The sequence below is a fragment of the Alexandromys fortis genome, unplaced genomic scaffold (genome assembly GCF_014885135.2).
Source record: "Alexandromys fortis isolate MF-2015 unplaced genomic scaffold, M_Fortis_MF-2015_v1.1 scaffold_84, whole genome shotgun sequence".
NCBI lineage: Eukaryota > Metazoa > Chordata > Mammalia > Rodentia > Cricetidae > Alexandromys > Alexandromys fortis.
The window spans coordinates 5,882,382-5,909,116 of NW_026068017.1; the positions used below are offsets into that span (position 1 = coordinate 5,882,382).

Genomic DNA, 26,735 nt, shown 5'->3' on the forward strand with positions numbered 1-26,735 from the left:
CTCTGAACTCTGTGGGCTCCTGCATGTGGTGTACATATATAACTGCAGTCTTACACATACACATAAAATAAATATTTTATAAAGAGCTCGGACACCAGACAGGAAGAAGTCCCCCCTCCGTGTACACTGTATCAGTACAAGACCAACTGTCATGGAAGCCTAAGGGAACACCTCAAAAAATTTCAGGGTCAGTTTCCTCCTGTAAAGCTTACAGAAGTCACCCCCAATGAGCTAGAGGGTTAGCTCGGGAGTTAACAGCATTGACTACTCTTGCAGAGGCCCCAGGTTCAGTTCCCAGCACCCATGTGTTGGCCAACAACCATCCACAACTCAAGGTCCCAGGAATCCGACACCTCAGCACCAGGCACACGTGTGGTACACATACATACATGCAGGCAAAACATTCATACACATAAAATCATCTTAAAAAGTACTGTTTTAAAGAAAAAATTGTCTCAAAGTATAGAATTACAGGTAACTCAAACACTGTAGTGTAAATGTGGCTAATCTGAATTACGTGGCAACTGGCAAAAAGACAGAGTATGACTCAAACTCGCTGCTACTGTACAACAGAGGCTGGCAGCAGTTTCACTAGCTTTGAAGATGTTCCCCCAGAGAATTGAGGGGAGACCCTTTTCTGTCTTTCCCAGTTTACAGAGCCTTTGTACCCCTTTCTTTGCGGCCCCTCCTGCGATCCTCAGAGCTAGAGGACACCGACTTGTCTCAGACATTGCGCTGCCTTATTCTTCCTGTCCAAGCTTCCTCTCCTCTCACCTGCAACCTCTTTTTTCCTCGGGGCACCCAGCCCTGCTGCATCCCTTTAGGCAGACACCTCTAGCTGCATTGAGGGTCTTCCTGCATAATGACAGATACCCTTCCTGTCCCGACTGACTCAACCTGACACACCTATAAGGACCCTTTGGCCCCGATAGGGCAATATTTTAGTGACGGAGGTGTGCCTATCTTGCTAAGTTTCAGAGAGGCAAATATCCAATTTTATTCTCACTTTTCACAATGAAAATTCAGCTAGGAATTCTAACAAATCAGCAAGTGGAATCCGTTGATGTGCATGTGAAGTTCTTTTGTTTGTTTGATTTCTGTTGTTGTTGATGTTTTGGATTTTTCGAGACAGTTTTCTCTGTGTAGCTCTGGCTGTCCTGAAACTTGCTCTGTAGTACAGGCTGGCCTTGAACTCATAGATCTACCTGCCTCTGCCTCCTGAGTGCTACCACCACCTGACAGGACATGTGAAGTTTCGGGAGCACCACGCCCTTCAATGAGCAGTCACATTTCTAGGTCTCTGAAAGACTCACTGGGTTCCTTGCCCCAGAATTGATGTTAGGAAGACAAGTGGCCTTCCCTGCCATCCTGCTCCCCATTCCCTACAGACAAGCAGAGAGTGGCATATAGGCCCCCATGACTGGGATTTCCCCTTCGCTACTGCTCGTTCCCTTTTTAGGCCTGGTCACTGCCCACAAACAAGCAACTGGCGTTGGTCGGATGCTCTTAATTCCCTATGGTAAGAATGAAAACTGCATTCCTAAATTGAAGATAATCTGATCCTTTGATGCTGTGGTTATGTTCTAAGTACAACATTTATTAGGAAGGTTTGACCCTTTGTTCCAAAATTGTCTGGCTGGTCATTATTCTAGCCGATTGCTTCTCTAAGGAAAATCATAGCAACAAGTCTGCAGCTCCAGAAATCACCCGGATATTTACAACAAGTATCCTCTGCCTGTGGCCCTGACGTCTGTGACACACACGCGTCACAGTAAAGACCCAGGTGGGCTACAGGCCTGTCCACTGGAGATCCCACCAGCCTTGCTTCAGTTTAGCAACAGGAATGGAGGCTGACTATAAGCCAGTCAGGGACTGGTTTTGCTTTATTTTTATTCTGAGAGCGTCAATTCTTGTGAGAGAAAATGGCTGAGTCTGCCCTATCTCTGAAGAAAAAACACACATCAGAAAACCACCCATGTAAGTAACTGCTGGCTCCCTGGGAGGCCACCACAGAGAAACCCAGCTTATGTTGGCACCTCACGGGAAAGTCCCCATGTTTGTCTAAATGCAGATGTATCTATCTGACTGTGGGATGGGGGTAAGCTATGTGGTACAGAGAGAAACAACTGGGCCCACGACCATAAACTCTCTGTGACACACATAACTGTGAAGGTTCTGCGCATGCGTGACATGAGCACACGGGAGGCAGTGTGAAAGTACAGTAGTACATCCTCTCAATACAGTTGACACGGGCACGCTGACATGGTGAAAGCAATCTGCTCTCTCCCCCTCATGTTCAGATTTCCTTGTAAAGTCCTGTGGCAGACATCAAAGCTGCAGGTGAGACTGACCCTCCCAACAGAGGGACCACAAGGGCTGTTCCTCCAACTGTCTGGGTGCGTGCAGTGTGAACAAGAGGGTCTCCAAAGGTGCAGGGGAGCACTGGGAGCATTAGGAGCAGTAGTGATACAGTATCAGCAGGACGTCTATTGCTGTTGGCTTTGAAACACAGAAGGGATGTCAGCCAAGGAATGTGGGTGGCCACTAGAAGCTGGAGAAGGCAAAGAAACCAATCCCTCCCTAGAGCCTTCAGAAAGGAATGCTGAGTTCTTGTTGATAACATTGGTTTTCACCCAGCAAGACTCAAGTCAGACGTGTGTGCTACCGAATGTAAGACACTAAGTTTATGCTATCTTAAGCCGCTACCTTTGTGATCACAACAGGAACTGGAAGCTCACCAAGACACAGCCTAGGCTTTGAGGGGTGTTAAGGTACCCCCAAGCAATTCTGATAACCACTGAAGAGGAAGGCATGCTGGTAGGCTTGCTTGTGCTGGGAAATATATGGCAATTTTACCTGAGAAGATGGTGAGCCACACCCAAAACCATGTGTCTTTCATTCTTAGTCACGTACCCAGGGACACTGTGACCTGCACATGCTACAAGATGACATGTTCAACAGTTTAGGTCAGACCTCCTGCCCCCCCGGGCAAACTTCCTTGAGATAAAAAATAAACAAGCACCAGATAGCCAAGGTTGTCCTTTTAAAATAAAGCTTATTATCTTCCCAGTGCTGTGTCGCACTGGAGGAACTGACCAAATGCCTGCATCAAACGCAGTCCATAATTGGCCTGCTCACAGCACCAGCAGAAGGAACAAACTGTCCCCCCAGAGCTAAGCTGTCGCAAGCCCCATGAGGAGTGTAGAGACAGAGGGCTCTCCATTTGCTTACGAGTCTGTTTGCGTGTGACAGATGCTCAACAGCTGGATTTGTTTACTTATGATAGAGAAATGAACTGAAACCATGGGAACGATGACCACATTCCTTCTCGGGATCAAGGAGGGAAGTGCCTGTTGTAGGGTTCTGGCAAGGGCAGCCTCCCTGCAGAGAGCGACTCTGTCCCCTACCAGGACTTCCATACCTACTCACACAGGATGCTTTGCCTACCTATCCTGTCTTCCTTGGATCCGATGCCGGCACGACAGAGACGTAGCCATATCAGAAAGCAGCTTCAGTCCTGCCCTTTAGAAAAGCTGTGGCATTCAGAGGGCTCTCTGCAACTCGGAGCTCCATTTCTAGCAATGAGGACATTGCTACCTCATGTAGGGAACATGGCATGATGCGGACAAGCGTGCTCAGCAGGTAGGAGAGCCACTGTACATGCCAGTGCGTCACATCCCTGCAGGAGGAAGCCTCTCCCACTTCTCATCTTGTCTCCTCACTAAGCAACGACTGCACCAGCTGCAGACCGAGCCTTTCCCCTTGGCCCTCTCACCGCATCTCTGGTTGGATACATCCAATTTGGACTCACGGTCTCGACTCACAAACCTCTCGATTTCACTGTGTCCCTCACAGTGAGAGCACTGGCTGTTTCCTGCATGCACCCCACTCTCCATCCTCATGGTTACTCTTGTTCAGGTTCCTCCCCCTTACATAACTCAAGCTCGAGAGCCTCCCAAGTCCTAAGACTCCTGACCACAAGTTCATCTTTCTCCAACCACATCTGTTGCATCAAGCCCTAAATAGACACCTTCAAACATTTTTGTCCTGTGGCCTGGTCATTTATGACAGAAGAAGAGCAAACCCCACTGGGTACAGACATGATATGAGGCCCACCCAGCTTTATTATGTTTTGTATCAAAATACCAAACACTGAGCAATTTCACATCCTCCACAGAGGAAAAAAAAAAAAAGCCCTTGAAATAAATAGATCATGAAGTATTTCTCAAAATAGTAGAGCCAGGTATGGTCAGCACATGACTGTATGCCAGTATTGGGACTCCGATGCAGAAGAAAGCAAGGCAAGTTCAAAGCTAGCCTGATCCACATAGAGTTCAAGGCCACCAGGGCTATAAGCACCAAAATTAATGAAGTCAAAGCAGTCACTGAGTACTGAGAAGTTTTAGTGGCTTTTTTTTTTTTTTTACACAGTACTCGGTAACTGCAATGTAAATGCCCACAAACCACCGCAGCTGCAATGAACACACTGCAATAAACCACTGCAGCCCGCTGACTGCAGGCTCCCCTATGACGCGAATCGACAGGGAGTCAACAAACGCCTGGACCTGTGGGGCTGCTGCCAGCGGCAAGCTGAGCGGCCTCGGCCTCGTTCTAACCGTTCTGTTCATCCAGCTCGTTCCCGATTTCCTGGCCCATCTGTTTCTGGCGACTGATGATGGAGGAGAGGGCATCGAGGCCTGCGTCCTGCTCTGAAAGGAAAGGAAAGCAACGGACTAAAAACCAAAGGGAAACATTTTAAAGATAGTGGAATATGTGTTTACACGTGCATACACATTGACAGACATACACATACACACAGAGGTACATGCATCCAGGCAAGTGACACTATCCAACATATGACTCGAGTGATACCACCGCAGGCCTTACTGAAACAAAACTTCAATACTTACTTCATGCCTCACACTGAAATGACTTCCAGATAAATTAAATATTTAAATAAGAAACAGAAACTTTATTGAGTTTGGCTACACCAACATTTAACCTTCTGGCATGTAATTCAAACAGAACATGTATTAATCAACAAGAATAGGGCAATGTTCTGGTTTTTAAAATGGAGAAATAATATAGACAAAAACCATACCAAAGAATTTTTTTAATATTTATTTATTTATTGTGTATACAATATTCTTTCTTCATGTATGCCTGAAGGCCAGAAGAGGACACCAGACCTCATTACAGATGGTTGTGAGCCACCATGTGGTTGCTGGGAATTGAACTCAGGACCTTTGGAAGAGCAGCCAGTGCTCTTAACAGCTGAGCCATCTCTCCAGCCCCATACCAAAGAATATTAAAAGGAAAATAAACACATAAACCCATTGATATCATTAACTAAAAATTTTACATTTGTTTATAATTTGAGTGTGTGTGTGTGTGTGTGTGTGTACATGCACGTGTGCCCACAGGTGCACACACGTTGGAGCCGGAGGACTACTAGTGCAGGTGGTTGGTTCTCTCCTGCTACCACATGTGTCTCGGGGGTTAAACTCAGGTCATCATGTTTTGGCTGTAAACACCTTTCCTCGGTGAACATATTGCCAGCCTGGCATCACTAATTTTTTAAAAATACAAATAAAAATGAATAATAAGATTTGAGGCCTTACCAGATTAGTAAATATGAAAAAGAATAAGGATGGGCAAGGCTACCTAACATGTCAGGAACCTGTAAGTCCTAAGCACTGTGTAGTATGGAAGGTAAGTTCAGCTCCCTGGTAGAAATCCTTCTCAGGATTTCAATTCACTCACTCCAACTAAGTCTAGAAAATGTGTCTAATAAATAAAAAGCAGAACAATAATGCATCTCCAAGGGTCGTCCTTAAAACACACCTCTCATGCTGGCAGTCCGCTCCTTCCTCTTGGTTTATCTCTCCAACTACCCTAGAACGCTTTCCAGGGTCCTAAGCTGTTTTTCTCTGTAGCAGGCACAATGTTTGATACTGATAATCAATTTGATAGGACCTAGAATCACCCAGAAGACAAGCCTCCGGCCAGGCCTGGAAGAGATTCTCTTGCTTAGGTTAAGGTGAGAAAAGCCACCCTAAAAGTGGATGAGAGTCCTAGACTGTGACACTGTGACAGACTGTGCCCTTCAATATATGTTTCTTCAAAGTGGGCCATCGTGGTGACATTTCTGCAAAAGCGTTGTTCCTTTGCTTCTGGGCCCTGAGCAGTGACTGTGGGGTGGGGTCCACACTCGTGAGAGCCGTCTCCCAGTTGATAGTGATGGAGGGCCAGCCACAGCCACTCTCCATGTTTTTAAACGACTGTTCCACGTAATGCCTTATCTGTTACCACAAAAATCTTCTCCCTCAGGAGTTCACTAGTGTCTACTTACAGTTTTGTAAAAATCTTCTGTATGGAATTAAATCATTACACTTAGCTCTTTGATTCACCTGGAATTTATTTAAACTTAAGGTGTGAGGCAAGGACCCCTTGATGACTTTTTTTTTTTTTTGACACAACGTACTTTTTAAAACCTATAAACAGCCTTCTGTGTCTAGGGACCATTCCAAGGCACCATTTTACAGCAAAATCACTTTATAATGAGGTCCTCTTGGTCCTTAGTAGCAGCCTCCTGGATGGCCTCCAAGATAAATCCATCATCAACCCTATACTTGAAGAATGTCTATGCTACAGCAAAAGTCTTAATGTTTCTGAAGAACAATCCATAGATGGACTGAGGGTCAGCACACTGTGAAACGACAGAAAAATGGTGGGAAAATGGAAGGAACTGCTGTTAAGGTTGTCCACTAGGAAAAGACACTGAAGCCCTGACATCGCTTTGTTCAGTGCAAACACAAATTGTCAGCGAGAAACAGCTACACTAACCTTGTCTCCTAAAGGCCTCCCTAGGGCACAACAGAAAGGCGGCTGGAACTCTCCCCGTCTCCTACAATGTCCCTAAGACTGGAGTGCCTCCTCTGCATGTAATGTTGTTACAGTCAATTTTCAACCCACAACCCAGACACAGAAGATGCTGGGTAGGTCAAAATGATCATGTTAACACACCGAGATTCTCTGAGCTGAAAACTGACATTTCTAAGAGGCAATGGTTTAGCCACTTAGTAATAATCAAAATGAAAAGCTGTTTCCAACAAAAATATCACAAGGACTCACGGCAGACAATCTCCTTAGGAACAGCACAAGTGTGACACTGTGACAGTTCATTCTCCATAATCTGCCTCTCTCTATCACAGGGTCCAAGGCTAATGCCTTAGTAATGGTGTCAAAACAAGTCATTTGCAACATTCTTCAACTTTACAATGGTGTAGATTTTAAGACATGATTGCTGTAAAAGAACAAAACACACACACAGACACACACAGATGCACGTGTGCACGCGCGCGCACACACACACACACACACACACACACAAACACTGACACAATCAAGCTGTCCAAGTCCTAACCCCTGGAACCTGAGACTAAGTTACTTTCCATGGAAAAAGCGACCTTGCAGAGTGGTGAAGACACAGGAGTCTGAGGCAGGAGATGAGCCTGGGGAATCTAGGTGGACCCAACATAATCTATTAGTTCAGAGAAATGGAGGTTGCCCTGCTGCTGCCAGAGGGAGACATGACAGAGGGTTAAAGAGATGCAGTTGCTGGCTTTGAAGATGGAGCTATGAGCCAAGGAAAATGGGGATCTTCGGCAAGGGAACAGATTCTGCCCTAGGGCCTCCAGGAAGGAATGCGGCCAGCTGACACCTTGATCAGAGTCCCTGGAGACCCAAGCTGAACTTCTGACCTTTAAACTGTAGTAATGTGAGTTTTAAGTCACTACATGTGTGCTAATTTATTGTGGGAGCACTAATACAATCATTTTTGAAAGTCCCTTTGGAACAATTAGGTGTGTAGATACTTCCTATATTTAGACATCCAGGAAAACTGTCCTTTAAATAACAATCACTCAACTGTGGGAGGACAGTTTGGTGGCAGCAGATAAAAAACAAAGGGACAGTCATCAGAACACATTATGCCAAAAATAACAAGCCTGATTCTAAGTAAGTCACTAAATCTAACCAATTTACAGACAATAACTAGGTCACAGAACATGCTCAACAATTTACCGGGATACACAATGCAAGATCTAGCTAAGGAGAAACTACAGGGCAAACAACCCCGTTTAACAAAGAAACAGCAGAGGAAAATAAAACAATTTAAAGGGTTCGTCCATATCATTAAGACAGTTCTGGGATGCATCTATTAGTCATAACATATGGCCCACTGCAGAATTATTTCCAATTTGGCAGAACTGATAACTGAATTTTAGCCCTTTTTAAAAAACAGTCCTGGGTATAGAGAGATGGCTCAGGTTAAAAGTGCATACTGCTTTTCAGAGGACTTGAATTCAGTTCCCAGCACCTACACGGGGAGCTTACAATCACCTGGAACTCCAGCAGCTCCAACAAGTTCTTCTAGACTCCATGAGTACCCATATTCACATGTGCACATAACCACACACACAGACACATGCATATAAACATAACTTAAAAAAATAAACATATCTTTTTAAACATTCTTATATTTTATAAACATATTTTAGAGATGTTTAGATAGAACATTCTGAAGTATTCACCATTGAAATGACATAATGTCTAGGGTTCACTTTAAAAATAATAATCCCAGGACATATGCAAGAGAATCAGAGTTCAGCTCCAAGAGCCCACAGTAAAAGCTAGGTATGTTGTGGAATATTATTTTAACTAGGCGAAGATGTGTTACATTTGTTTATGCTGCGGAATATTACTTTATGTGAATGTGTGTTACACTTGTTTCTGCTGCCTTAGTTAACAATGAAAAGATGGGTTACTTTTTTAATGCAGCATTTAATGGTGTAAAGAGGTGTTGCATTTGTTTCATCTTGCCTGCCTAAGGCACTTCATTGGTCTGATAAAGAGTTAGCTGAATGGCCAACAGCTAGGCAGAGAAAGGATGGGAGGGGCTGGATGGCAGAAAGAATAAGAAGGAAGAGAAACCTAGGCTAAGAGAGGAAAGAGAGAAGAAAGAAGAGAAGAACAAGAGGAAGAAGAAGGGAAAGAGAACAAGGAACACTCCTAGGGCAAGAAGCCAGCCAGTGGCCAGCCAGCCAGAAACAAGCAGCAAGAAAGACATACAAGAGGGGAAAAAAGTAAAAAGCCTCAAGGCAAAAGGTAGATAAAGAGAAGCAGGTTAACTTAAGTTAAAAAGAGCTAGCCAGAATTGTGCCTAAGCTAGGCCGAGCACTCAAAACTATTAAGAAGTCTCTGTCATGATTTGGGAGCTGGTCAGTGACCTAAAAGAAAAAGCCTGGTACATAGGTGGGGTGGCATGTACTTATTATCCTAGCACTGAGGCCGTAGAGAAAGGAGCTCTAGATCTCTGGGTCTTACGGACCAGCCAGCCTAGGTAACTGGCAGACCTCAGGTCTCAGCAGGAGCAAACAGTAGGAATGGTAGACAGTCCGGAGGAATGATACACAAAATTGATCTTTATGATGTGGGAAGCTCCTCTGTATGCTGTGAATGTCTTATTACCATTGGTTGATAAAGAAGCTGCTTTGGCCTATGGCAGGGCAGAATATAGCAAGGTGGAAAATCTAAGCAGAGATAGAGGAGGAAATAAGTCAGGGAGATGCCATGTAGTTGCTGAAGGAGAAAGATGCCAGAACCTTACTGGTAAGCCACAGCCTCGCGGCAATACATAGATTAATAGAAATGGGTTAATTTAAGATGTAAGAATTAGTTAGGAATATGCCTGGATCATTGGCCCAGACAGTGTTGTAATTAATATATTTTCTGTGTGAATATATTTGGGTCTGTGCAGTCTCTGTTTACATCATTAACCTACACATGTGTGAAAATATGTGTTATGTGCATTACATGTGTATACACATACACACAATCCCTGAAGTGGGTAAATGGGTATATACAGATAAAACCAAACTAGCTATATTTACTAAAGCAGGATGGGGAAAAGAAGATACCTTACTCTATCATGTTTAAAATTTCCTATGCCTAAAGGTCATTAATATATTAATAGGTAAACAAAAAGGAAGAGGGTGGGGATGTGGCTCAGTTGTAGAACACTTGCTTAGCATGCATAAGGCCCTGAGTTCAGTCCCCAGCACCATTTAAACAAAAGCAAGCAGAGGGGCCAGAGCTAAGCATAGTCTCTGGTCTGCGCACATGACAAGGATCTAAAGTTTGAGAATATCTTCCTTCCTTTAGAGTCCAGCTGGTGGCACAGGGAAGCTCCATACATTAGCAGGAACTAACACAGGTCCCCTTTGCTGTTTAAATCAACAAGTGACCACAGAGGGCCTTTTCAGCTTTATGGGGATGGGGGGGGCGGGGAATACAGTTTCTCCAGATGGAAAGGCTCTCACAATACTGGATGGTCCTCTGGGTTTAGGAAGCCCCCCCTGGGGAAAAAAAAACACTTGATGTTATGAGAGAAACAATGGTCACCTCATACTTAATGTATGGAAGGAAATGTTCCCTGGAGAAGAACGGACAGAATGAGGAGAAGACGAAGTCAAATGTAAAACCCAATAATAAAAGAGATGAAGCCAATCCAGACAAAAGAATTCACTCATCGCTGTGTTTAGAAGACCCTCAGAGCAAGTTCTAAGAATAGATGGTTTTATTTTGGCTGAGTTTTGAGGCCCCGGGGAAAGGAATCTCCTAATATATGTGGTAGCTACAAGGAAGGCTATCTTCCGAGAACGCTGTCTGTAATGAGAACTACCTCAAGATTTCCTACTAAGATTTCTCACTGTCCCCATTTCACAGGAAAATATTTACAGACTATGAGAGTTGGTCCTGATTGTCAATTTGATAGGATTTAGAATCACTATGGAAACAAACCTGAGCATGGGCCTGTGAGAAGAGTCCTAGGTTAGGGTAATTGAGGCAGAAGTCCTACCTTAAATAGGGCAGCGCCATTTCATGGGCTGGAGCCCAGACTGAATATAAAGAAGAGAGGGAGTTGAGGGCAGCATTGTCTCCTATTCCTCACTGCAGACACATTGTGACCTTAACTAAATTCCTGCTGCTGCGTCTTCCCCACAATGGACTCATCTGTCTTCAAACTGTGAGCCAACACCAACTCCTCCTTCCTCAGTTGCTCTGTTGGGCCTGTGCACCAGCAGTCAAACAAGCCACTCCCTGAGACCAGGAAGTCTATAGCAAACACTCAAATATAGAAAGAACAACACAAAATAGTGGAGACTAAGCTGCGCTAACTTAGGAACCTCATCAACAGACTCTTAATAGAAGCGGGGGAGCCACACTCCATAGCCTACTGTCTGACGCAGGGACATGAGCCTGCACTGGCCAGTGTCTCCTTCCTGTGCTCTATCTCAGATCCTAAGGAGACAAAGACACTGGCATCACCACAGTCACCTCTACTAAGGTCTGCGAATATCCCAAGCAACTGTTAAAGTATTGGGCTCGCCTTAGATAACTGGCTATCATGAGGCCTAGCTTCTAGACTGAGCAAGAAAGATATTCACTACCTGCCAGTCTCTGATCTAGCAATAAGATTATTTGGGGGAAATTTCTCAGTCTTCACACTAAAGTACAGAAAGGCTAACCAACACTATGGGCCAAAAAGCAATCCGAAATAGTTTATTCTGACTCTTCTTTATCTAGTATAGGGTCCAGCAATAAAATGGAGCCACAGCACAGGTTCCTGGAGCACAGGAAAGGCAACTAAGTATTTGGAGCAAAGATTGCTTTCATGTTTGTGTTTAGCTTGAAAGGTAACAATGGACCCAGCATTTCAAATCACATTTAGAAAGAACAGGTTAATAAAATTACCCCAAACATGGGCCATTCCACTCCCTGTCCTAAGACAGAGCCGGGGGCAGTGGTCTTGCAAGGAGCAGAGAACTCAGCAGGGGAGATACTTTGGTTCAGAGATGCTGCTTAGAAGCATACAGAGCATGCGCTCGCTCACGCCCAACCTGAGCAATCCCCGAGCGCAGCACATTCTCAAAGACAGAAATGCTTTTCCTGACTGAAAACAGCTTTCCTTGGCAAGCAGCAGTGACAGGAAAATCCACTTGCATTAGCGCTAGGCAGTCCTCCCAGAAAGCATGGCTGCTGCAGAACAAAGCGCTGCGTGTGAGTTGTGCTCTGCACTAACTGCATTGCTCTCCACTGTTCGCCTCCTGTCAAACACAGTAATGCGGGAGGTATGCAGAATTAAAGGCACGGAGAGCCAGTGTTTCGTTTACTAGATAATTTCATTGTGAAGAAGAGTTCAAAATCGAATTAGACTCCTGTTTATGGCCAAGACGGACTGACAGGAACCAGATTTCCTTCTGGCCTGGATGAACACAGAACAGAGAAAAGAGCCAAAATATTTGAATCCACTGTTTCAAGAAATGTGCATCAGCAGACAAGGCAATATCTCAGAAAGGAAAACAAATGGGACGCGTACCAAGTTTGTCCAGACTGTGCCTTGAGAATGCTCCCGTCATGGTGTGGGGACTGGATTCCCAGGTGGAATCCAGGGGACTTCTTGAATTGAGTACAAAGGGGTCAATAGCTGGAGCACTAGAGAGAAGGTTGCACAGAATAAGAGCCCTGTGGTCTGGCAAGGCATGTGCTCCAAGTCCTCACCGAGCATCAGTCAGGGCTCAGAAGAAGTGAGAAAGAGGCTGGGCAGTGGTGGCACATGCCTTTAATCTCAGCACTTGGGAGGCAGATGCAGGCGGATCTCTGTGAGTTCAAGGGCAGCCTGGTCTACAGAGCGAGTTTCAGGAAAGGCTCCAAAGCTACACAGAGAAACCCTGTCTCAAAAGACCAAAAAAAGAAGTGAGAAAGAGACGCAGAGCTGAGTCACTTCAAAGGGTAGAAGGAATCAAGGTCTAACCTCAACCACAGTAAGACACTGCCCCATTCATACGAAGCACATCACCTGGGTACTCCTGGCACACCATGCAGAATAGCCAGAGTGGTGTAGGCTCAGTAGTGTAGTAAATTCCTCTAGATTGGAGGCAAACATGTTCTGTAGGGGGCCACATAGGAAGCATTTGAGGCTTTGTGGTTGATATGGTCCCTAAAGCAGTTATTCAATTCTACTATTGCCAAGTGAGAAAGTATCTATGGATATTGTGTAAGTGAGTGAGAATGGCTGTGTTCCCATAAAAATGAATTTATGAGCCCTGAGCTTTTAATCAATTTTACAAGTCACAAAATATTCTTTTGATTATTTTTTTACCATTTAAAAACTTTAAAGCTGTTTTTGACTTATGCGCCATACAAAAATAAGATCTGGCTCATAGGCCAATATGATGATCCATGCTCTATAATATTTTAAACAACTCTTTTATCTGTCTTTAAAAGCAAAACCCAGGGCCAGCGAGATGGCTCACTTAGAAAAACCACTTGCTTCATGGGTCTGATGATCTGAGTTTGATCCCAGAGCCCATGTAAAGCTGGAAGTGCTGTGGGACAATGGTCTTTTATCCTGTTACTTGTATTATTTTTAATAAAATGCTGATTGGCCAGTGAGTGACCAGGCAGGAAGTAGAGGTGGGGCAATGAGAATTCTGGGAAGAGGGAAGTTTATAATTCTACATTCATGACCCAGATGCAAAGGAAGCAAGATGTAACTGCCTCGCCGAATAAGATACTGAGCCACGTGGCTAACACAGACAATAATTATGGGATAATATAAGTTATAAGAGTTAATAAGAAGAGCCTGAGATACTGGGACAATCAGTTTATAATTGATGTAGACCTCTGTGTGATTCTTTGGGACTTAACAACTGCAGGAACTGGGCAGGACAGATAACTTGGTCAACAAAATGGTGCCCAATGTGTAGAAAAACTGTATCCACAGAAAACCTGAGAGAGCTTGGGAAGAGATTCTAGACACAAAAAGAACAGATTTAAGAATGGCTTCTTGGTAGCACTTTCTTAGGTGGGCTCTGCTTGCTAGAGGCAAATGCTCTCATTTAAGAGAGGCTTCCTGACTCAGCTTTAGTTGTAAAACATTGCAGCTCTTTTAAGAGGTCCTGCCGCAAAACACTTAAATGGTGTTGATGAAAAGCTGACTGCATGCTTTTTAGTGGTGGCAGGGCCCTTGAAACGCCATAGAGGTGTGGCAATAAACATGGCTCTGGCCAGTACCTCCACCATGAAGCTGGAATCTCAGAAAGCTAAGGAATGGGCTAGATCCAGCAGTCAAAGCCATGGCTTTAATCCTAGCCATATGGCTTAGCAAACTAAAGACTCATGTGGTCAGAAAAAAAAGATATGCAATAAAGATAGATTCAAAGACAAAGAAAACCTCTAAACGGTTTACAGTGTGTTTAGGAATACATGTAGGTTTGGGAGAAAAAAAAAGGATAAGAATCCTTAAAATAAAATAAAAAAGAGAGTAGTTGTGTATGGTGGTACACACCTTTAATTCCAGCACTTGGGGGGCAGAGGCAGGCAGATCTCCATGAGTTCAAGGACAGCCTGGTCTACAGAATGAGTTCCAGTACAAAGATATATAGAGAAACCCTGTCTCAAAAAGCCAAAATTTAAAAATAAAAGAAATAGAGGTTAAAATAAAGCCATACAAAGATGAAAAATACACAGAGTCTGGATACTGTATGTTATTATGTTCTCTTTGAATTGTTTGAATGCTGAGGAAGGAGCAACAGCTGCTAAAAGATATTTGTTTATAAATGCTGCAGAATTAATCCAAGATAGGTATTTTGAAAATACCTTGACTTTAAAATTGAAGTCAAAAGATATGTTACTTTGGAGAAAAGATTTTGCTCTTGTTTCCACAGAAAATGAGAGGCTGTGGATTCATTCCGGGTTAAGAAAAATCAGGTTTGATCAAGGAAGACCCCCTGAGAAATCTCCAATAGGAGCAGATGGCCTAGATGTCTAAGTTCTACATCCAACAGATTCAAAACTGCTGCCTGAGATGATCAAACCTCACAGGATACTCCAATCATGACTTGACCACAATTACAAATTTTCTTTAGGTCCCCATAAGATTATCAGTGCCCCTAATCAGCAGGAAGTAGCCTGGAAAACTACACCCATGTTCCAAAAAATGGACTAGAGATATTTTTCTGTTTAGAATGTTGGTCACAAGTTGTTATGGATAATGGTCAGGAGAAAAGCTAAACAAAGGATATTAGATTCAAAGTTCTTGTTTAAAAAAGGGGAGTGTTGTGAGACAATGGTCTTTTATCCTGTTGCTTGTATTATTTTTAATAAAATGCTGATTGGCCAGTAGCCAGGCAGGAAGTAGAGGTGTGGCAATGAGAATTCTGGGAAGAGAGAAGTTTCATTCTGCAGTCATGACCCAGACATAGAGGAAGATGTGACTGCCTCAGCAAATAAGGTACTGAGCCGCATGGCTAACACAGACAAGAATAATGGGCTAATATAACTTATAAGAGTTAATAAGAAGCCTGAGCTAATAGGTTAATCAGTTTATAATTAATGTAGACTTCTGTGTGTTTCTTTGGGGGCTAAACGACTATGGGGCCTGGTGGGACAAAAAACCTCAGTCAACAAAGAAAGAACTGACCCCACAAAGTGCAGCATGGCCTGCATTCCCCATGCATACATATATGTACATACATACATATATACATAATACATATATATGTAATAAAAATAAAATATTAGCCGGGCGGTAGTGGCACACGCCTTTAATCCCAGCACTCGGGAGGCAGAGGCAGGCAGATCTCTGTGAGTTTGAGGCCAGCCTGGTCTACAAGAGCTAGTTCCAGGACAGGAACCAAAAAGCTACGGAGAAACCCTGTCTCGAAAATCAAATAAATAAATAAATAAATAAATAAATAAATAAATAAATAAATAAATAAATGTTTAAAATATGTGAAAATAAAAGCACTGTAAATCACAAAAATATCTCTAGAAAATTCAAAACTATCCAATATTGGAGGAAAATCCACAAAACTTGGATCCAAATAAATATTTCCTATTAAGAGTGAAACAAGGCAAGAATATCTGTTTCCATCAATGTATTAGGCTGTAGCAAGTACAACAAGGCAAGAAGAACAAATTAAAGGTATGTATCTTAAAATTAAAAAATATAATTGTCTTACTCATAGATAACAATTATTTGTGTCAAGAAAATCTACACATTCAACAATGTGTACTAGAGCATTTTCGTGAGAGGAGGCAAAGCTGCATGATCTAAAAACAGCACAAAAATAGACAGCAGCTTTATATTTGAGCAGCAATCCGATACTGACCATTGTAAAATGGAACTAATAACAAAAGTGTGAAGTGCTTAGGGATAAGTCTGGCGGAAGGCAAAGACGGTGTGTGTGGTGAAGTCTGAAAGGCAATACTACGGCAAGCAAGCGAAAGGAGAAGAGAAGGTTAATTTAGTGATGAGCTCATATTGCGGATCAGGAGAGCCTTGGTGATGGGACATCAGTTCTCTCCAAAAGAGTATTAAAAAATGCAACTGCAATCAAAATTACAAGTGTCATCATTTTCAAAAATTCAAAGCTGATTTTAAAATTCAGATATAAGTATAAAAACCCTGGGAATACCCAGAAATACTGAGAAAAAACAAAGTCTGGTGGCCTGTGTGGCTTGGTTTAGTGGTAGAAGGGACCACACAAACTACCAGAGAGGAGCAGCGCCTAGAAGCAGGCTATACACATATGCACGGCTTGATTATTGTTGACAAAGGTGAGAAATTCAGCAGTGAAAACGGTCTTTTATTTTTTAATGCCTCTAAGCCAAATAGATATCCAATTGTAAAAAGAGCCCGTGCCTATATACCAGTTGGGAAAGATGACAGGTCTAATGTAAAAACCTAATTATAAAATTACTAGAAGAAAAAGGCAGTAAATCTTGTGGCTTTAGCCTATTGAACATTTTCTCAGATATAATCAGAACAGACATCGTACTGGAGGAAACGGATGAACTGGACTTAAGAACTTGCACGGTGTGAGAGGCACCACTGGAAAAGAAGAGGGAAGCCAGGACACAAGGAAACAGCCATAAAGCATGTGTGTGCCTATGGTCGTGAGCTTGCTACCGCTCAGCCAGCATCCTAACTAAACCTGCTCTCTTTCTAAAAACAAAACCCAAAGGTGTCTGACAAAAGAACTGAAAGGACAGATGAAAATATCTTACAAGTTACTAAAGAAGAAAACTATTTCAAAAGACATCTTCTGTGTGTGTGTGGGGGGGGGTATTGTGTAAAGATTCACACGACAATCCAGATGCATTTAAAAATTATCCATAGAGAAAGAAGCCAGACCCCTTCCCAAGAGAGTAAATACCGTACGAGTCTACTCACATGAAACTGTGGAAAACAGAAACCAATTAGTACTGACAGAAAGCAGATCAGCTGTTGTCTAGGAATGGGGGACAGACAACAGGAAGACTCTCCAAGAGACACAAAGGAATCCTCTGAGAACTGGGTTCACTATCTTGACTATAGTGATGGCTTCATTGTGTGTGTGCTGAGGTTCAAATAATCAAACATAGCAAGCATGTGCTGCTTATGATAATGCCAATTATACTCCAATAAAGCTGTCTTTACAAAGAACAGCAAACTGACATGGAAAAATATATTAAGTCAAAAACTAGGAAATGGTTCATATAGTGAGATAGCTATGTACTCATGGTCCTGTTAACATAAAATATATGTATACTAAATATATTTATATATGTATACAGAAACAAGACTGGAGACACATATACTAATCCACTTCTAGTCTGGAGACTCGAGAAGCAGTACAGCACACTTTCCATCTTGTCTGTCCCTAATCTTGCTTGAACCCATAGCAATAGTACATTACTTCTGAATAAAAAAAAAAGAAAGAAAAACCTTCAAAAACACTAATGACAACGTATGCTGGAGAGGTTGTGGGGTAAAGGGAACACTCCTGCACTGCTGGTAGGAGTGCAAGCTGGTACAACCCCTTTGGATATCAGTATGGCGATTTCTCGGAAAATTGGGAAACAACCTACCTCAAGACCCAGTAATACCACTTTTGGGTATATATCTAAAGGATGCTCAATCATGCCACAAGGACATGTGCTCAACTATGTTCATAGCAGCTTTGTTTGTCATAGACAGAACCTGGAAACAACCTAAATTCCCCTTGACTGAAGAATGGATAAGGAAAATGTGGTACATTTACACAAAAGAGTACTACACAGCAGAAAAAAATAATGACATCTTGAAATTTGCAGGCAAATGGATGGAGCTAGAAATCATCATATTGAGTGAGGTAACCCAGAACCAGAAAGACAATTATCACATGTACTCACTCATAGGTGGTTTTTAAACATAAAGCAAAGAAAGTCAGCCCACAAATCACAATCCCAGAGAACCTAGGCAACAATAAGGACCCTAAGAAAGACATACATGAATCTAATCTACATGGAAGTAGAAAAAGACAAGATCTCCTGAGTAAACAGGGAGCATAGGGACCATGGGAGAGGGTTGAAGGGGAGGGGAGAGGCAGGGAGGGAACAGAGAAAATTGTAGAGCTCAATAAAATCAATTTTTTAAAAAGCTGTTAAAAATGAGAATCTTAAAAAATAGCACATTAAGCAAATGTGGTGTAACCTACAAATAAAAAGGAAAAAGTTCTGATGGTCCAGACAAACTTGAGGGTAAAGGGAAAACTGATGACAACCAAGTCAGTAGGATCAATGAAGTCTTTTCCTCAAGCATCGTGGGGCCATAACAGAAAAAAAGAATCAAGAGCTTTACAGCAACAGTCATTTGACTCGAGTTTTCAATGGTGATAAGGAAAACAGTCAAAGCTAGGACCAAAGTGACAGGTTTGTGACCCACAGTCCTAGGACACTCAGTCAGTACCTTGGATAATTTTCTGCTGCTGTTGCAGGATCTCATCAAAACCCAAACCTCTGGTCTTCTCTGGCTCCTCACAGAGCCATGGGTTGGGAGTTCCTCGCTTCGTCTCTTCGCTCATCAGGCTGGACCTGAGAACATGAGTAAACACATTACATATCTCACAAAACACAACTCAGCTGAGAAGCACTCACACCAGCACAGAGCTGGCCAGCCTGGCACGCTTCAGAAAGTCCTCTCCACAATTTACTGCACTCTCAGTTTATTCTAGGAACTGGGTCCAAGGCAAAGACACAACATGGCCCCTAGACAATTACATGATACAATGACGAGATGGCGGAATAACCCAGCACTCCACTAATCGTCCACAATCCCCTGGACTAAAAAAACCAGCAAAGTTGGTTCTTAAGTCTTAAAATCACAAGGCCAATTGGAAGCTGCCAGTTTATGGCCACCAAGTTTGTTTCACAGACTTTGTGCCATAAAGGGAACCAATATTATTTTTCATACAAATACAATACTGTGCTTACAGACATATATATATAAGAAGATAATAAAATTTCTCACTAAAGGGTGCTTGGTTGCTGACAGAAACACATGCAGAGTTTCAAGTCCAGTTTTATGAATGCAGTCACAACCATCGCACTCTGTCAACGGTGACCAGTTGACAGTCACAGTCAGCTGTGACCAGCCCCCCGGAAGTAACCCACATTGGCTCTTGCACAACACATACTAGTCCCCTGTCTGAAAACAGTCCCTGCCTCTGCCTCCTTGTCCAAAGGATGTGAGAACCATGTTTCCCAGGAAACCACCTCTACGACTCCAACACAGAGGTGATACATTCACATTGCTGCTCGGGTAGAATCTGGGAGGAGATGATGGAGGCGTGGGAGGAGCACCACAGCAGTGGCAGCTGCTATTTGCGGGCACTCTTTGGCTGACTCTGTGTGCACTCATTCATTTCTTCTTATATTGCCTAAGAGCAACTGCTGCCCTCCTGTCTGGCCTTGCATGTAGTTAAGCCCTCTGACCACTAGGTAGGAAGGTAGACATGAAAACCTCCTCCCCTGTGTTGCACCCTGCTCCCCAGTGCAGAGTGAACAGCCACCAGCATGTCACTTACTGGCAATGTATGGACAGAGACATCTACCTTTAGATGTTTTAGCAAGGATTAAACAGAGTAATCTATGTATTCAAAAACTAGTTCCTCAGTACTTTGGTAGAAACCATTTTAATCAATAGAGAAAAAAAAAACCCTACACAATCTGACTGAAATCATTGTCCTGACAACACACAGCTTCTCCGTGTAGGAGCTGTCCTCAAGCACTTGTGCGTGTGCATGCTGAAGGGGTGGTAATAGTGTGTTCAAAGGGCTGAATACAGTGCTTGGGAAATAAGACCTTTTTCAATAAATTACCCATTTTCATTATATCAATTACTCCATTGTGAGGCAGCATTATTTTTATAAGTATATATTTAATAAGTATTAATTTCACATTTTGTCACTTTAAAACTAAAAAAGAAAAATATCCTTCAAGAAAACCCAGGTCAAATGCAAAGACTGGCTTTTGATTCTTTGGATGAAGATTTTATGCACAGGTCTGGTCTCTTATTCAAATGCAGCAATTAACATGCCAAACACCAGTATGACTTTCTTCCAGTCTATCAAAAAGACAGACACGCTCTTGAAGGCCTTACTTTACATGATTGGCCCCAGGAACCCGAGATGTCGAGGTTTCACACTTATCCACATGATAATCACTTAGCTTTACCTAGCTTTGAGGACAGGGAAGAAAGCAATGAAAAGGGAAGCGAAGCAGGCAATTTGCAACCCAAGCATACCCGCTGACTCCCAAGGCATCCTGCAAGTACCAGCATGAATCTCATGTAGTTGTATGTGATTCACAGCAAAACCCTGGGTCAGAGACTGGCCAGAAAATCGCCTGAGACTCACAAGTGCATCAGGGGCCAGCTTCAAACAGTCGTTCCAAGGAGCAACTGACAGCGCTCCAAGATTAGTGTTAAAATGCCTTGCTTTGACCCCTTCTCTTTCTCTGTCTGTCTCTCTGTCTCCCCCCCCCACACACACACACACACACGCACACCATATTAAGGTATTAGTATTAAGGGACAAAACCCAACAAATGTGACGTGTTTTTAAACCATCTCAATATATGGCAAATGAGGACTACAGCTGTTTATGTGTGCAGTTTGTGTGTACTTGTGCATGTAGTATGTGTGTAGTCTAAGTACCTATTGGGAATAAAAGCAAAAATGTGGACAGCAGCTATATCAGTGGTAAACATAATACAGAGGAAAGACTTCCCAGGATGAGCTAATTCCTAGAGTTAGGCTACAGCCTCTCCCTGCTCATCTCTGAGCTGGTGCTCTTATTTCACTGACGTCCCAGGTCCATCAGGAATGCGCCTTTAGTGATCCTCCATGCCTATGTGTCTCCGTGCCACTTTTTCATCAGCTTTTAAGCTCTGCTTCACATTTGGGTGATACGTATTACTAGGCAGTACTGTTCAACGGAAAGCAGGCCTTGGGAGAATCAAGATCAGACTCTAGAAGTCAGGGTGAAGAGTGTAGCACATGAAGAGGCAAAAAGAAGCCAAGTCGTCAGCCCTGAAATTATATACATAGAGGTATGATAATATGGACCCAGCAGGTGTACTTATATACTTAGGAATATATATGATATGTGATAATATAGATCAATTTTCACAAATATGTAAAGCAACAATTAAAGAAAAAGGTGAAAAATCTGGGGGAGATACATGGGAGAGGCTTAAGGGAAGATTATTTGAATTTCAAAAATATTATGAAATAAATACATTATAAAGGAAGCCCTTCAAAAAATTAAAAATTAAAAAAACTTTCAAATTAAAAAAAAAGGCACATTCTCCCACCCTTTACTCTGCAGCTAAATCCCCAAGTCAAGACTTTCCAATGCATGACTGTGGCATTTCCCCACAGGCACTCCGCTGCCTGTTTCATCCAGGAATCCTCCAACAGTGAGTATATGCAAAGTCAAATCCACTCCTTTGTCCCACAAGCTTGTCCTCCCCCGCTTCTCAATTCTGCTTAGCAAGCCCAGCCACCCAGAGCACTGTGCTACTACTGTTGCTGCTATTATCCCGCGGCCACATCTCAGCAATGATCAAGGTTTCCTCAGAGATGGTTCTCAAGTTCCTGTCCTCATCTCCGTGGGCACAGCCAACACGTGCCCCACCCCACCACCCCGTTGGTATAGCCGAGGTGACTCTCCAGGTCATCCTCGTCCAGATCATATTATTTACAACTTCTGACTTCCTGGAAGTAGAGGCTAAGTGTGAGCTTTAGAAGATGGTCCCGTGGTCTCAGCTCCCAACATCCGCCCTCCACACCCTTCTGCTTGAGCCCATACTGCTCACTACCACACAGACAAAGGCACAAACTTTCACACTCTCATGTTTTTGCATGAGTCTGCAGTGTCCCCACCCCCACCCCTTTGTCCATCTGGCAAAATTCTATTCATCCCTTAAGGCTCAACTCAAATGTCACTGCTGCTGCAGAGTCCTTCCTGATCCCCACTCCAGCCCCCTTCACTCAAATCAATCACTCGCTGGCGCTCCCAGGGCGCTCCGTTCGCAGCCTCTAACGTGGCATTTATCAGGCAGGATTGTAGTTAGTTATTTACTCATCTGTCTCCCTTCCTAAATTATGAGCTCTGTGAGGAGAGAGGCCACAGGACAGCCATGTTTATGTCCCCAACACCCAAAAGATGAGGCCTCGGAATATGCTGGAGAAGCGGCGATCAGGAAATGCTTACACAAACAGAGCTGGCAACCCCAAGGGTTTTAGCTGGAGGGAGCCAGGATGACAACGGGGCTTAACATTCTTATCTTGAGAAATTAAAACAAAAGTCTTAATCAACGGCTACCTGCCTTCACGACTTAGCACTGAAGACTGATGCTTTCAGGCAGATGGAATTACTTTGGGAGGGAAATCTGTCAGCAAAACACCTTCCAGTTCCACCTTGCATTGGCAGTGACAAGTCAGGAGATCTCTTAAGTTACAGAAAGGGCACGCTAATTACCGTGCCTCTGAGCGGCAACAGATTTGGTTTTCCCTTTAAATTACTGTGGATCAGACCCAGGGCCCAGAAGAGGCTACCACAGAGCCTCTGCAACAGCGTCTCCTGCTTTCTTTTCAGAGCCCGGGCCAAGCCAGTCTTGAATTCTTGGACTCAAATATCGCTTCAGCTTCCACCTCTCCCAGTGCTGGGAGCACAAGCCCACCAGTGGATGATGCCTCTGTGTGTGCGTGCGTGTGTGTGTGTGTGTGTGTGTGCACGCGCGCTTTTTAATAAATCAATAAATTCTATGGATATTCTTTGAAGGTAGACCTTATCTGTAATAATAAAAACACGACATTAATAAACATGGGAGTATATTAGAGGCCTGAACATGTCTCATGATCACTTGTAAGGACATAATGGGATCGCACTTTCAGCATCCAAAGAAAATAGTGTATGTTATTAAATTATAATAACACGAGGAGAGCACACAGATACTCCACTTCCCTGCTGACAAATTCGTTTGGAACCTGTCAGAGTTCACAGGGAGGGCATTCTTATCAACTGAACAGAGAGCTGAAAAGAAGCGAATTCCAAGAAGTAGCTTTTCTTAGCATTTCAAAAAGATGTCAACCCGACTATGGAAAATGTTTGTTTTGTCTGGAAAAAAATATCAATGTTTGAGCATTCACAGACCACAGGGAGGTTTACAGCCGGCAGCAGCGAAGCTCTTTCTAGGGTGTCAGTGAACTGAGTTGTATCGACAAAGGTTTCTAGCTGGCCTTACCCACAGATGTGAAAACGCCCCTATGGTATGAAAGGCTAATTCCTTTTTTCAGAACGTTCTGTGTAGTCTTGTTCTGTGGATATAAAGATGCACAGAGGCTCAGATTTCAATCAGAAATGGACTCTCTGACATAAATTCTTTAGAGACACACTCTGGCAACAATGTGCAGACTGGATCACACTGATGAGAGGCTGCAGTGAGGGGGGGGGAGGCCAAAGAGCTGGTGCAGTAATTGAGGTGGGTGGCAAAGAAGTCAGAAGAAGGACAATGACAACAGGGAACGGTGAGGAACAGACAATCAGCACACTGATTTGATGCTGCCAGTCCAAGGGAGCAGACCGGATAAAGGGGGCGAACATTTCCAAGTCTGCTTGAGTCAAGAGAATCAATACAACTTAGGGAAAAGGCAATTTCTCATTAGCATTCAAAGTTCAACATAGTTTCTGAAAACAAACTCAAAATAACAGTGCTCACTCAAGACTAATGTGCCAGCGTGTGAGCATCAGTGTGCTAACGATCTGTGGGCGCAGGGTGCTTCCTTCAGCCTGGTACTCCACACTATCCCAGTCTGTGTCCTACCCACCTACTCACGCACCCACCCATACTACAGATAAGGAGGAGTTTCTGTATAGAGACACTAATCTAGGGGCTGAGAAGTAAGCAGGACACGTGCGCCTGGTCTCATAAATGGATACACTAGGAATGGAGAATGCCCAACACTGTGCCTAACCCGAAGTCGATTCCCAAAACACTTTCAATAAATAATGCCCAGTGAGCCGAAGGTCAGAATAATAACTCATACGCAGATAATGTTTCCTCGCCTCTCAACTAAGGGCATTTCGTCATAGCACCCTCAAACCTACCATAAGCAATCATTTTTCTGCCGGTTTGCTTTGCTTTAGTTTTTCCTTTCTCCCTTAGTGATGGGGATCAAACCCAGGGCTTTGTGCATGTCAGGTACCCACTCCATAAAGGAGCTGTATCTGCAATTGTCTTCCCCAACTTTAAACCAATCCCATTTTTCTCCTGCAAACTGATCGCCAGACTTAGCTGGGTGACTTGGGGGAACGGATACAATTTCAGAAAGGGCAGTTTTTCATTACCTTTCAAATTTCAATATACCAGCTAATAATAACTGTGACGTACAACTGCTATTTTAATATCATTATCAACGGCGGGAGGCTGGCGGCCCATCTGCTAGACCATCAGCTTCTTTCCTCCCAACAATCTTTCCTAGTCCTTCTTTAAGATCCCATAAGTTGCCGTTTTAAATATTAATAAAAGGTTCCATATTAAATGAAAATCTTAACAAAACAGTTCACAGTAGAAGAGCTACACAGAGCACTGATTGACAGGCCATCAGAGGACATTATTTTAGCCTCCAATCCAAATATCAGAAGTCAGAGTATTATCCCCAAGGAGAATCATCTCTGCAATCTAAAATCAGCACCAAAAGAAAAGTGCTCTTTGGATGAATTGTTTGATCGTCACAGGCACCTTAAACGCAGAAAGGCAATGAGTGGCACACAAAAACCTAAGCCTTCCAGCCTGAGTACCAACCACAACACCAGCTTCATGGTGACTGAGCGCCTTCTGCTGGCCAGTGGGGGAAGTTCAGTTACAGTGAGCAGCCAACTGTTACTGCATTTGTAAGCCAACTGTACTTCATTACTACACAATGTGTGCTTGTAAACATGGCTAGACATAAAATGTACAATAGTGACCAAGATGGCCACACAATATGGCGAGCCACATCTCTGGACACCGTTCTCTGTTCCTCGTTCACTCGGCTCTTTACAATCTGCCAGTTTCATTATCCGGTGAGGGTCCAGATGAGACGAACAATACATATCTTGCACTTAGAAATGTCGCATGCCTAGCAATGTCAACTCTGCCTCAACATTACCCTTTGCCCCCATTCAGCCCGCCTGTTTCCACTCCATTGCTTTATAAAATAATGCTAAAATGCTCAATGAATTGCGCACACCAGCACTCTTCTGGGGACAAACACGCTGTGTGTAGTGTCGCGAAATCACTGGTTGGCAGGCACCAGTGGGACAAATCTGTTTGGCACCCGATGTATAAAAATGCAAATATGGCACTAAAAGACTAATTAAGGGTGTCAAATGGTAATGTATATACAATCAATACACACAGCGCCAAGGACCAACTACATGGCCATCACTTTAACCTCAACAATCCAATTTTTATTATACTGATTCAGCCAACTCACACCTACAGATGTGAATTAATGAAACAGAGGCCCATACTTTTAACCACAGCACCATTTTGCCTGAGGGACAGAACCCAGAGTCTGTAAGGCCCCTTGGGTGATTTTTTAAAATAATTTATTTAATTTTATTTTATGTGCATTGGTGTGAGGGTGTCAGAACCCCTGGAACTGGAGTTACAGACAGTTCTGTGAGCTGCTATGTGGGTGCTGAGAATTGAACTTGGGTCCTCTGGAAGAGCAGCCAGTGTTCTTGACCATCTGATGGCTCCGAGCCATCTCTCTAGCCCCTTGGGTGACTTTTGTGCAACCATCTGGACACCAATCTACAGACTGGCGTGAAAGCTACTGCTTCAGGGCAGTAGAATCCAGGGAAGCATAAAGTAAAGCGGGCAGGGTGGCACATGCCTATCTATATTCCATAACTTAGGACCCGAGGCAGGATTCTGCAAATCTAAGGACAGCCTGGCATATATGGTGAGTACACACAGGCAAGCCCAATGGCCAGTCTGGGTTAGAGGGAAACCCTGACTTAAGAAATACAGTAAAAAGCTCAAAACACAACGAGGCACATGATGTACAGACTGTCCTCATCTCTCAGAACTATTCACCTCGCATGTCTTCCTGCTTTCTCAGCCTCCTTATCCTGGCACCAACTTCTCCTCCTTCTAATTGATTGCAAAGCTTTTACGACCCAGGCCACACAATTCTGTACAAGAACCTCTGCCATTGTGTTATTCTCTAGACATTTTGTGAAAAGAAAGACTTTTGTACAGCATGCAATCTGCCTCCTCTTCTGCCAACATCAGTGAGAGCAAACACTCAC

General features: G+C 43.4%; 1 protein-coding gene across 1 annotated transcript in view; it reads right to left on the reverse strand.

Moving 5' to 3' along the window:
• The window catches only part of Stx8 (syntaxin 8), a 248,920-nt gene that overhangs the window by 173,635 nt on the left and 48,550 nt on the right, over window positions 1-26,735 (reverse strand). The window contains exons 5-6 of the mRNA XM_050162791.1: window positions 18,839-18,963; window positions 4,617-4,709 (exon numbers count right to left, since the gene is read on the reverse strand). Coding sequence (XP_050018748.1) covers window positions 4,617-4,709; window positions 18,839-18,963 — 218 coding nt within the window. The remainder of the gene's footprint in view (window positions 1-4,616; window positions 4,710-18,838; window positions 18,964-26,735) is intronic.